Below are 12,208 nucleotides of genomic sequence, written 5' to 3' on the forward strand. Positions count from 1 at the left end.
CATTCACTCTTTAGATGCTTTCTTAGAACTAGGAAATCACATTTCACTGGGGATAAACCCCTGGAATACCACGAATGTTTGCCGTGAACTTTAAGGTAGATTAAAATGAAATCCAAGACTTCACAGTGAAAAACTAAATTTAGCAGATGTCTGGTTCTCGGCCCAGAAATGTCCCAGTCTTGTGACTCTGGCATTTTATGTTCTCAAAAAGTGACAATAGGTAAAGTACATATAATAGAAAAGAAGGATCTATATTGCTTTAACTTGGGAGGGATTTTTTTTTTTACCTTGTGGATTGGTTGAATGGCCAGTCCTGTGTGAAACAAAGTCATTCGTTTATTATATTACCTTTTGGTTTTGAGCTTTTGTTGTTTAAAACACTCACCATCAAACCTTGCGAGTCTGCTAATATCTGCTCCGAGTTCTGAGGTAACTGACAGGGCATGGCGGACTTTTAGGTTAGTCTCCCTGTGGAATTAACAACATGACATGAATTTTTATATGGAACAACCCAACAGCATCCAAAGCACTAGGAAGGATGGGTGCCCCACCTATGAAATCTGATCCGAAAACCCAGGGACCCACCCCCAACCCCCACCTTTAATTGCATTCACATTTTTCACAGAATCTTGGGAAAGTGGGTGGGGCTTCTCAGGTTCCTCAGAGTTGGCATTAGCTTAGCCATTCAGAGAGAGCAGGTCATCTTCTGAGCAGGAACACACACACACACACACACAATTCTGACCATCTGTCAGAGTCCTGTCTTTTATGGAAATGTCTGGTAATGGGTTCATTCAATGGTTTCATTCAGGAGATTGATTTGAGATGTTTTGTCTTTTCAAATGTAGTATACAGTGAACGCTATAAATGTTCCTCTTGCTACTGCTTTAGCTATATCTAAAAATGTTCTGCCAAAAAAAAAAAAAAAACAACTAAGCATAGGATTACGCAGGCCAAACTGTATTCGAATAGTTCAATATGGTAATGACTTGGGAGATACTGGCTAAACCCTGTTGGCAGGTTGGAGTCCTACTTCCCTAGGGCAAATGACCTAATTCTCTCTTACCGATTCCTTTCCCTATACAATAGGGTTTATATAGTCAGTCTCCTGTCGAGATTACAGAATCTAAAGAACACACACACGTAGATAGTGCCCACATAGGTAAGCATTAGATACATGTTTTTTTGCCAGATAAACAGACTGAGTCCTCTGAACATAGAACCACTCCATGGAATATGCTAAATCCTCCACATGTCAGGATGACAGCACAGCCCATTTTTCTCTTTTCTCTAAAAGGTCATATTTTAAAATGCCCTGAGTCTTTCTTTCTGGGGGAGGCTGGACACTCCCTGTCATTTTCCTGAGAAAGATGAAATGAAAGCACACACTTCTGAGGAACTTGGCCAAAGACTCCCTACATAAAATGATTCACATGCACATGCGGAACTTACTATTTCAGAGAGGAAATAAACTCCAGAGATCAATCAGTTTTTTCCAATAAAATCATGCAGAAAAATTACAGTTCTAGAAATTATGGCAAAGCAATTAACAATGGCCTTTGCAATTTAGACTTCTATGTCTTCCAGCCACCAGCGCCCGGCCCGAAGTCCTAGTTCTAAAGACATTTACTCTTAAAGAAAACAAAGGCTAAGTGCCAGTGGCTCACACCTGTAATCCTAGCTACTCGGGAGGCTGAGACTTCAGGATCATGGCTCAAAGCCAGCCCTAGCAGAAAAGTCTGTGAGACTCTTATCATGAATTAACCACCAGAAAGCCAGAAGTGGTGCTGTGGCTCTAAGTCGTAGAGAGCTAGCCTTGAGTAAAAAGCTCAGGGACAGCATCCAGGCCATGAGTTCAAGCCCCATGACCAATCAATCAATCAACCAATAAATACCTCACCAATGATCCTAATTTAATCACTTACCCATCGAGCTCAGCTGTTTCAATGTAACAGAGACCATGTGGCTCACTACTTGATAGAAGAAGCAAGTCAGCCTATTTTAAGAAATCACAGACAAAAGAATACTTGAGAAAAGCAGAGGTTGAAGGCCCTTGTACTACAGAATCCCCAGCCAGACCCAGCTTCAGAACCTGACTGAAGGGCTGAGGTCCTGAACTCCCCCTTTTGGATGACCACAGTCAAATCCTCCCTCTCCTTCCTTCTCTACCCCTGTTTTCATCCCAACAGAGACTTCTGAAGACTGACAGAAATTAAGCCAGGGAGGGAGGGAGGGAGGGAGGGAGGGAGGAAGGAAGGAAGGAAGGAAGGAGGGAGGGAGGGAGGGAGGGAGGGAGGGAGGGAGGGAAAAAGAAAAGGAAAGGAAGAATTTAATTCTATTTTTCTTAAACAGTTTTTAACAAAAAATATAGAATCTCTCCAATAAATAAGTTAATTAGAAAGATTTATTTGTATAGACCTTAAGTAACTCTTACATGACCAGGTAAGGGAACAGACAAATAAGACAGGAAAAAAAAAAACAACAGATGAATAAGGGTAAGAGAAAAAAGGAGGGCTGAGAATGTGGCCTAGTGGTAGAGTGCTTGCTTAGCATACATGAAGCCCTGGGTTCAATTCCTCAGTACCACAGAAACAGAAAAAGCCAGAAGTGGCACTGTGGCTCAAGTGTAGAGTACTAACCTTGACCAAAAGAAGCTCAGGGACAGTATCCAGGCCCTGGGTTCAAGCCCCAAGACTGGCAAAAAAAAAAAAAAGGAAAGGAGAAAGAAAGGAAAGGAGGAAGGGAAGAAAGAAGAAAGGGAAAGAGGAAAGAAGGGATATGGGAAGGAAGGTGGGAAGAGAAGAGGAGAGAAGGGAAGAGGAGGGGAGGGAAAAGAAGAGGAGGTTTGGAGGGAGGAAAGAAGGGAGGGAGGAGGGGTGGGAGGGGAGGGAGGAAGGAAGGGAGGGAAGGAGGGAGGGAGGGGGAGAGGCTGGAAGGAAAGGAACAATAAAAGGAAAGAAGAAAGAAAGAGAAAGGAAGGAAGGAGAAGAAAAGTAAGGAAGTTTTTAAAAGAGAATAATTAAAAGAGAAACAAGATGGAAAGGAAGGAGAAGAGAAAGGAAAGGCAAGCGCTAAGGGGCTTGGGGTGGGACAATCAGAAGCTGAGTAATTTGTTTTTGAAAATAGTTTTATTCTGGTTTTTATTTGAGCTTTGGAAATCACCTAGCACAATTTAGCCTTAGAATTCTGGGAACTTTCTACACTGAAAAGTTGCTAGTCTATTTTCTCTTAAAAAAAAAAAACTGTTTTATGAAATTCAGAAAGGTTTGGATGTCTAAAAAGAGTTGACTTCAATTCCAGCAACCTAGGATGAGACATTGGCCCAACGATTTCTGAGTGACGTCTGCATGCATGACTAGCATTCCAAGTCTGAAATTTCCTTGTTTCCTTCAAAAAAGAAATCAGAATTACTTCATTTTCAAGTCGTAAAGGCTAAACTTAGAAATGACACACTCTTTTAATGGTATCAAGCTTTTTAGATTTCCAACTCAAAAAATAGGGGTAGGGGTGTGGCGGGGTGTAGTTTTGTCTAAATTAGGATAAAACAGAGCTCAACGAAACTAGGCAACAGTCCCTCAAGGAATAAAAAATTACGGCTCCTCCTAAACTCTAAACGATTTAAACAGCCACAGAAGGTCATCAAGACAGAAGCGGTTCTGCTAAGTTGTCTCAGTGTACATAAAGCAAACCCATGAAGAGAACATGTCAAAAGCAGAGGCCACTCTTGAACCAAAAAATACCCAACCTGATCTAAAAGGGCGGACGTTTTTCTTTGATTCACCCCATTCTCATCTCCTGCATCCAGATTTTAAGGAATATTGGCATAAAGTATTTTAACAATAGACCTCACACTTCCCTGAGTTTACAACTTATGCCTACAACTCTCCTCCTTAGATGTTAAAAAAAAAAAAAGATCATTTTAAACAAAACGCAGAACTCTTTGTGATGGAGGGAGGGTAGTGATAATGTCTAAAGAATGTGAGCTTCTTGAATCTTTTAAACTCAGTGTTTCTGTGCAGCACTGAATCCAGTTGTGTTTGAGTTTATATTCAACAAGGGCAGAGTTCTAGTCCACAGCTGGCACACGAGTGACTGACTCACCATCGCCATCTGGTGGCTGAAGGGTGTCTCCTGAGCAGCGGTGACCCATCTACCTACCTATAAGCCCTGTGGGTTCTTTCTGCTCTAACCATTCCCAAGCTGTCTTCCTAGACCTAGAACTCAGAACTTGTGATCCCCAAGCATAAACTCTTTCTACTGGTGGGGAGGGGCTGCTAACTCACTGCAGTGCAACTATGAAAAACAAAGCATTCCCCTTCATTTTGTTATACCTTGTTTTTGCTTTGTCAGTGTTCAAAGACGAAAATTATATAACAGCAAAAGAATACTGGGCTAAGTCCAGCCCCGTGTCAGTGGCCTCACACCTGCAGTCCTAGCTACTTGGGAAGCTGAGATCTGAGGATAGAGCTTTGAAGCTAGCTTGGGCAGCAAAGTCTGTGAGACTTTTATCTCCAATTAACCAGCAAAAAAGGCCAGAAGTGGAGCTGTGGTTCAAGTGCTAGACGTGAGCAGAAAAGCTAAGGGACAGCACCCAGGCCCTGAGTTTGAAAAGAAAAGAAGGAAGGAAGGGAGAGTGGGGGGAAGAGGAGGAGGAAGGGAGAGAAGAAAGGAAAAGGAAGAAGAAGGAGGAAAGGAAAGGAAAAAGGGAAAGAGGAAAGGGAAGGAGGGAAGGGAAAGGGGAAGGGGAAGGGAGAGGGAAGAAGGGAAGCAGGAGAAGAGGGAAGGAGGGAAACAGGGAAGTAGGGAAGCAGGGAAGAAAGGAAGAAGGGAAGGAAGGGCTGGATGCCAGTGGTTCACACCTGTATTCCTAGCTACTCAGGAGGCTGAGATCTGAGAATCAATCATCATTCAAAGCCAGCCCAGGCAGGAAACTCTGTGAGACTCTCATCTCCAATAAACCACCAGAAAAACAGAAGTGTGCTCATCCTGAGCTGAAGAGCTCAGGGACAGCATCCAGGCCCAGAGTTCAAGCCCCATGACCGACAAAACAAAAACAAAAACAACAACAAACAACAACAAACAAAAAGGGATGGAGAGAGAAAGGGAGGGGGAGAAGGAGAGGCGGGGAGAGAGAGAGAGAGGGACAGAAGGACGGACCCACAGACTTCTTCCAACAGGACATAGGCTGTTTACATTTTTAATATAGAAAAATAATGTGTTTCCTTCCCACAATTTAGAAAAAAAAAAAAACTGCTCTTCAGTATCAAAGTTTTGTTGTTTAAAAAAAAACAAAAAAAAACCTTCTCCCCGTGGAAATTCTCAGCATGGTCCTGGTTGGGGGGGGTGGGATCCGTGCAGATGCATGGAGGTGGTGGAGGTTCAACTGGGAGCCATGAGATGGAAGAAGTCACCTCTGTGATTCGCTGCTGAAACTTAAAACAGCAAGGAGAGCAAGCATAGCACCAAAATGGCCCTTCTGGAAACATCTCCAAAAAAGGTGCTGACACGGACTCAATGACGTGTTATGGGCAGGGGTGAGGGGAAGAGCGACCGGGCACCCCTGCCAGGCCTAGGCTGTGGGCCAGCTTCGTCTCTCCAGCCCTATCATTTCTGAGAGACGACAATCTTCAATTCCAGTAACAAACTTGTCAACGAAAAGGTGACCGTCGCCAACACCTAAAGCAGGAATAGCTTTTGCAGAAGTGGGGCTGGGGGCAGGGGGAGCTGAGCTCTTTCTCAAGCCAGCCAAATAAATGGCTTGGTTCTCATCGTTATTCACGTGCGTTCATGTGCTGGAAGGGCAAAGCCCAGCCAGAGAAGCCTGTGGCTCACACCTGTAATCCTAGCCACTCCAGAGGCTGAGCTCTGAGGATCACAGTTCAAAGCCAGCCTGGACAGGAAAGTTCATGAAACTCTGTATCTTTAATTAACCAGCAAAAGGCTGGAAGTGGAGCTGTGGCTCAAGAGGTAGAGCGCTAGTCTTGAGTGAAAAAAAGCTCAGGAACAGCACCTAGATCCTGAGTTCAAGCCCAGGTTGGTATGGGGGAAAAAAGAAAGAAAGAAAGCTAAAGCCAGGTGTTGGTGGCTCACGCTGTAATCCTACTCAGGAGGCTGAGATCTGAGGATCATGGTTCAAAGCCAGCCTAGGCAGGAAAGTCTGCGAGACTCTTATCTCTAATAAACCACCAGAAAACCAGAAGTGTCGCTGGGGCTGAAGCAGTAGCGCGCTCGCCTTGAGTTGAAGAGCACAGGAACAGCGTCCAAGCCCAGAGTTCAAGCCCTATAATCAACCAAAAAAAAAAAGCTAGAAGAGTGTAAAATTCACAAAGAGGTGGGGAAAGAGGAGGAGAGCGAGAGGGAATGAGTAAGATCAGAGTATTTACACACAAGTATCAAAGCAGAAGAATGAAGCCTAGTAAAATCATTTACATGGAGGAGGGGTGAGTGACAGAAAGGGAAAATCTGATCAAAGTACATCGTATGCACACATGGGAATATCACAATAAAGTCCCTTGTGACCGTTAATAATTCCTAATAAAAAGATAATTTAAAAATTTTAAGTAATTTTTATAAACAACACTGTTGGAGACCAGGCTTTGAGACTATAGACTAAAAAAAAAAAAATCTTGCTGATACTTTGATGCTCACCCTATATGCTATTTTAACCCAAGAGACATTCTCTCTGGAATATCGTATACTCACAGCAACGAATTGGTTGCTCTCTAGCTTCACGATGTCGCCCACTTTGACGTTCATCCATCTCTCGTTCTGCAGTCTAAAGCACCAAAACAAACACGAATTTCTTTCTTCAAGAAGGGACAAGAATGAAATGCACGGTGGCCAGTGGCAGGAGCTGGATGGACCATGGGTACCAGAGGTGGCAGCTTGGGCTCGCTCCCACCCACGGCAAGTTCAAGGGATTCAGCCTTCACCTGAGCCACGTGGGGAGGGTGGGATTTGCCCAAAAATAGCCAGAGAGGAAGGGAGGGAGGGACATCTCTGGGAGCAAATTCAAAATGCCTCTCCCTCCCCACCTTCCCCTCACCCACACCAGAGGCCTCTGTTCACCTCCCCAGGGGTGCAGATTCCTGCAGGAGCTATGAACTTTCAATTTATTAATAAATAACGGCACCAATGTCACCACCATCTTGGTGTCACAGACTCCCTGGGGCAAACAAACAAACAAGAATGAGAAGACAGTGGCAAGAAAGACTGATCCAGCAAAACAATTAAAATGCAAATAAAAGTGGAGAGAATTAAACGTAGAGAAAGGCAAGAGCCAAAACAGAAAAAGGTGACAGAAGTTCTGAGAGACTGAATGAAGATGACCGCCTACAAACCCAACCACCCTCACGCACTGTGTCCAAGCATGGCCCCAGTACATTATATATACACGCACATGGACTGTGGCTTGATCTCCACTTCTGGAGTTTTGGTAGTTGTTCATTAGAGATCACAGTCTCACAGACTTTCCTGGCCAGGCTACCTTTGAACCTGTAGATCCTTAGATCTCAGCCTCCTGAGTAGATAAGATGACAGGCATAAGCCACTAATGCCCAGCCCGGCCCCAGTACATTGTTCCAGGCTAAGACCCTGTCACAGCTCAGAAGAGAAGAGCTGCGTAGCTTTCTTTGAAGCTCCTATAATGGAGTCTTAAATCTAACCTGTTACCAAGTTCAAAGCGATTACTGTCCAATGGGATGTGGTCTCTGGTGTGGTAAGTCCATCAAGGGCAAATGCCATCAAAACGGCCCACCCATGGCAAGATCGAGTGGTGTGAGCCCTCATGAAACAGAATTCAGCTTTGCTGTCAAATTTGGATACTGGCCACCCTTTGACATCCATTCTTAGGAAACCTGGAAGAGCAGGGCCATCCTGTCTCCCCGCCCCCAATAAATTAAGGGGGGGGGGCAGATTAATTTCATCATGTAGATTTTCTTTTTTGAGAAAAAAATTAGCCTAATCTACTTGTTTTAAAGGCTGGAAAACCATTTTAAATATTTATACAACTGTGAAAAAAGCTTCACACTATCAACCCCTGCTGGGTCATTTGGCTTAAATACTCTCAAGATTTGTGTTTGTTGTTGTTTTTTTCTTTCTTTCATACAGATCCAAGTACGTGTTTTGGAAATTTTTCAATGGCAGCATTTTCATCCCCAGCCAGAATTCAATCAGCTTCCAATGCCATGCTGTGCTGGTTTTCTCTAGTTCCATGACCAAGGGAATCTAGGAAGCCTTGTAAATCTTGTGTCATATATCCTTCATAGATATGGATTATATGCTGATTTTTCTCTTGGGGTACCTGTTTTGAAATACTAGAGACTTCTCATTTCTACCGTTTCATCTATCAGAAATGGCCAGTTTGTTAATGAAGGAAGAAAAAATATTATGTCTTATTTATAGAAACGTCATCGTTAGTGAATTGCTTTGAAGTCTGCATTCAAGCTGTCTTTACCTGGGCGTGGTGGTTCACAGCTGTAATCCCAGCTACCTGAGCAGATGGTAGTTTAAAGGCAACTTGACCCAAAAAAAAAAAAAAAATCACTTATGAAATGTTAGGTCAAGGAAGAAACCATTATAAGCCCAGCTATACATGAGACATAGAATAGAAGGATCAAAATTTGAGACTGCTCAGAGTGAAAAGCATGAGACTTTATCAAAAACAAACAAAAATCTAAAACAGAAGAGGCTAGAGGTGTGGCTCAAGCGGCAAGAATATCTGCCACCAAGGGCTATTCTTCACCTCCTTTATCATCTTCTTAGAACTCAGATTTCCTGAGCTTCTGAAGAAGAGATTGTAAGCAGGTATATTAAAAATATATATCCTTCAAGTAAGTCTAGTTGTCATTTTTGACGTTAATCTCCATGTGTTTTCTGGTGCTTTGGAATATAAAGTGTATGCATCCTTTTCTTGACTTGTGACTTTTCTTCAGTAAAGTATCTTATTGCCTCATCCATTTTTATTTTAATCTGGCTCAGAGAAGCACTAGCTAGATTGTTTCTAGGTTATAACATTTGTGTCCACATCTACAAATCTTGGAATTTCAATGCGGTCTGAACTCATGTTTACAGTACATATAGAAGGGGAAGACTTTTCCAGAAAAAGGTCAAAACAAAGAAATTGTAGCACCTGAGCACTGGGGGCCAAGTACCAAGGTTACAACCCATGAGATCATTTTGTGTTCTTAGCAAACCTATGATACAAGACTGCTTCCAACACGAACCCCAGACACCAGCTGCACAACACACAGAGAGCCCCAGAGCCCCTGTTTTCATTGATGGAAAAAAAATTTTAAAGAAACTTTTCTTTTAGGGCACATGCAAGGGACAGGGCAGCGACTGGTACCCAAGCCTGTCTGGCCACAAAGCCCATCCCTTAATAAATCTCTACTTATTGTTCTTTTAAAACAAAAAACACAACTATTTTCCATGGTAATTATTTACTGTGTGTTTAAAAAGGGGATAGACCCTAAGGAACTGAAGTAATTTGATGAGCGTAATGGTGCACACTTCCAGGTTTCAATATTAACCAGTGCAAAAAGATAGCTCTCAGTCCTGGTGTCCTGATAGAATTGCTCAGTGCACAGCAGTAGTCTCCGGTTCTTTTCAGTCCTCAGGCTGTCAAAGCAGAGCTAGAGCTAAGATGTACAGCTTGGCCCAAATCCTCCAACAATGGACTGGTTAGCAGAATCTCATTACGCTCAGAAGAAATATAATGCTCCTATCTTTGGAATCTATTTAGTTTTGAAGAATGCCAATATTTCTCTCCCTCCCCAGCCCTATTTCTCCCTCTGCTTAGGAAAATGCTTTTTAAAAAAATAGTAATCACCACACAGGCAGTTCTATGGTCAGCTGGGGGAGAGAATCTCACACCCATTGTGGCAGGAAGAGGGAAAGGGGAAGGATAGAAGAAGCAGACATGATAAAAGACAACAATCTAGAGCCTAGGGGATCCTGTTTCACAATTGGCTGAGAAAAAGATATGCAATCTCCTGTCTAATCTGTACAAAAATCCACACGCCTTGTATTACACATTAATCAGAAGCAGAAACAATTTAATCGCTGTGTTATTTTTAAAAAATGACCCATTCACCTACAACGTTCTACCTGCACAAAAAAACCTGCTAGCTGTTGTAGACAAGAAATCTGTCCCCGGAAACAATCTCCTAAGACCCTCTCTGCTGCTGTAGATTCTTAATAGGATCCCCTGAATAATACGATCTCTCAGAGATAGTATGATGAAGGAAGTTGGAAGAAAATGCTTTCAAAGGAAGTACACTGAAGGCCAGGACATGGATAGACCATGGAGAGAAGCAGAGTAATTCAGAATCCCCGGGCGGCACATCTGGATGGAAATTTGCATACAGGAAGTTGATTGGCACATTCAAAAGGCAAACGTCTCTGGATGGTGTGATGTGATTTGCTTTGGTCAGGACCTAATTTTTTGTAGCACAAGACACAACTAAAGAGGATCCCCAGAAGATCATGAGGTTTATCACTTCCTAGATTTACAGCTGTATGAAGCCCTAAAGACTTCCCAAGCTTGAATTCCTCAGAAACAGGATGGTTATGTAGGTAGAATTCTGAAACCCCTCCTAGTATAGGACATCACCCGGCCACTGATGAGTTCAAGACCATGCTTTGTCTGTACCAAATGACACTCCGACGAGACCAAGCCCTGAACATCTGGGGCCATGAGTGGAATTAGATACAGACGGCTGGTCATCAGAGATCCTAGAGACTAGTGCGGAAAACAGAAATCTGGCTCATAAATAACTGCCCCGAAACCGTCTTTGTCTTCTGATAACCTAGAAACAGACCTGTCTTTTTTTTTTTTTTGGAGAAATGACTTCAGTATTAAATGGTCTGCCATACAGCTGTCATCAAAAGTCCTGTGGGAACGTGGATAAAGCAAGGAGACTGTCTAATAAAGGATATATTAACTTTCATGCCTCCAGATATTCTAAGGCTTGTCCCTATGTACGGTGAGCTCATCAGAAAAGAATATGCCTGGACTTTATTACTACCCTGATGGCTCTCGCCTTGTCTTCTCAGAATCATGAGTCGACAGCAGCCAACAAACTTCAATCAGGATTTACTTAAGGTCCTCGGTGAAATAGCTTGGCTGTCTAAGGCGGCAAGCATGATGTCATTCACATTTCTCTCGACACCGGGATAAATCTTATTGCTCATGATTACTAGGGTACTTGCTTTTCACTGGACCATCAGTTTTGTATCCTCAGCACCTTCGTGATGAGGAGAAACGTAGTCCAAGGTCATATTTTAAATTCATGGATGACAAATCGTACTGGATCGTTTCCACTTAGGAAAAGAAAAAAGCAACTACAAAGTTGCGTACTATGACTGTCTGTTAAGGGTGACATTGTAGAGGCAATCTCGCAGAGACAACATTCTATTCAGAATGGTCCAGAAGTTACAATTTAACCATTAAAACATTCTTACATTTTAGCCCGGGTACTCGTAGCTATAATAAAATAATCCTAGCTACTCAGGAGGCTGAGAACTGTGAATTATGGTTCAAAGCCAGCCAGCCCAGGCAGAAAAAAATCCCTGAGATTCTTACCTCTGATTAACCACCAAAAGAATGGAAGTGGAGCAATGGCTCAAGTGGTAGAGTGTTAGCCTTAAGCAAAAAACGCTTAGGGACAGTATCCAGGCCTTGAGTTCAAGCTCCAGGGCCGGCACACACACACACACAAAAATTAACTGATAGTATGACATCTGGAGCTTGTTTTAAAAATACTCTGGAAAACAAAAAGTGAGGATGGATACAAACATGGGAAGGTATGTGGGAACCACACATAAAGGTTTACCATGCTGTTCCATTTGTGAGCATGTCCGAAAACCCATGGATGATAATGATGAAGATGGGTAGGTAGGTGAATAATAAATACATGCTAGACAATGACAGATATAATAGAGGATGATATAGACAGAAGATGGATAAATATGATAATGATACGTAACAGGTGATGGGATGGGATGATAAATATAGATACAAATAGAGGAGAGAGATGATCAATGATGGATAATAGCTAAAAGATATGATTGCTACAATAGATGACAGATAGGTCTCATTGCTGTGTGAAAGACACTATTTTAGAGAATAAATGCACTGTTCACTTTATGCCAGTCCTGGAGCTTGAACTCTGGACCTGAGTGCTCTCTCCAAGCTTTCGTGTTCATG

General features: G+C 42.7%; 1 protein-coding gene across 1 annotated transcript in view; it reads right to left on the reverse strand.

Annotated features, from left to right (window-relative positions):
- Atp8b4 (ATPase phospholipid transporting 8B4 (putative)) overlaps window positions 1–12,208 on the reverse strand; it is a 134,175-nt gene that overhangs the window by 76,826 nt on the left and 45,141 nt on the right. Inside the window, exons 7-9 of the mRNA XM_042687985.1 lie at window positions 6,703–6,775; window positions 1,926–1,996; window positions 386–468 (exon numbers count right to left, since the gene is read on the reverse strand). Of these exons, the coding sequence (XP_042543919.1) occupies window positions 386–468; window positions 1,926–1,996; window positions 6,703–6,775 (227 nt within the window). The remainder of the gene's footprint in view (window positions 1–385; window positions 469–1,925; window positions 1,997–6,702; window positions 6,776–12,208) is intronic.

This window comes from Dipodomys spectabilis, unplaced genomic scaffold (assembly GCF_019054845.1).
Source record: "Dipodomys spectabilis isolate Male_0828 unplaced genomic scaffold, ASM1905484v1 ptg000108l, whole genome shotgun sequence".
NCBI classification, from domain to species: domain Eukaryota; kingdom Metazoa; phylum Chordata; class Mammalia; order Rodentia; family Heteromyidae; genus Dipodomys; species Dipodomys spectabilis.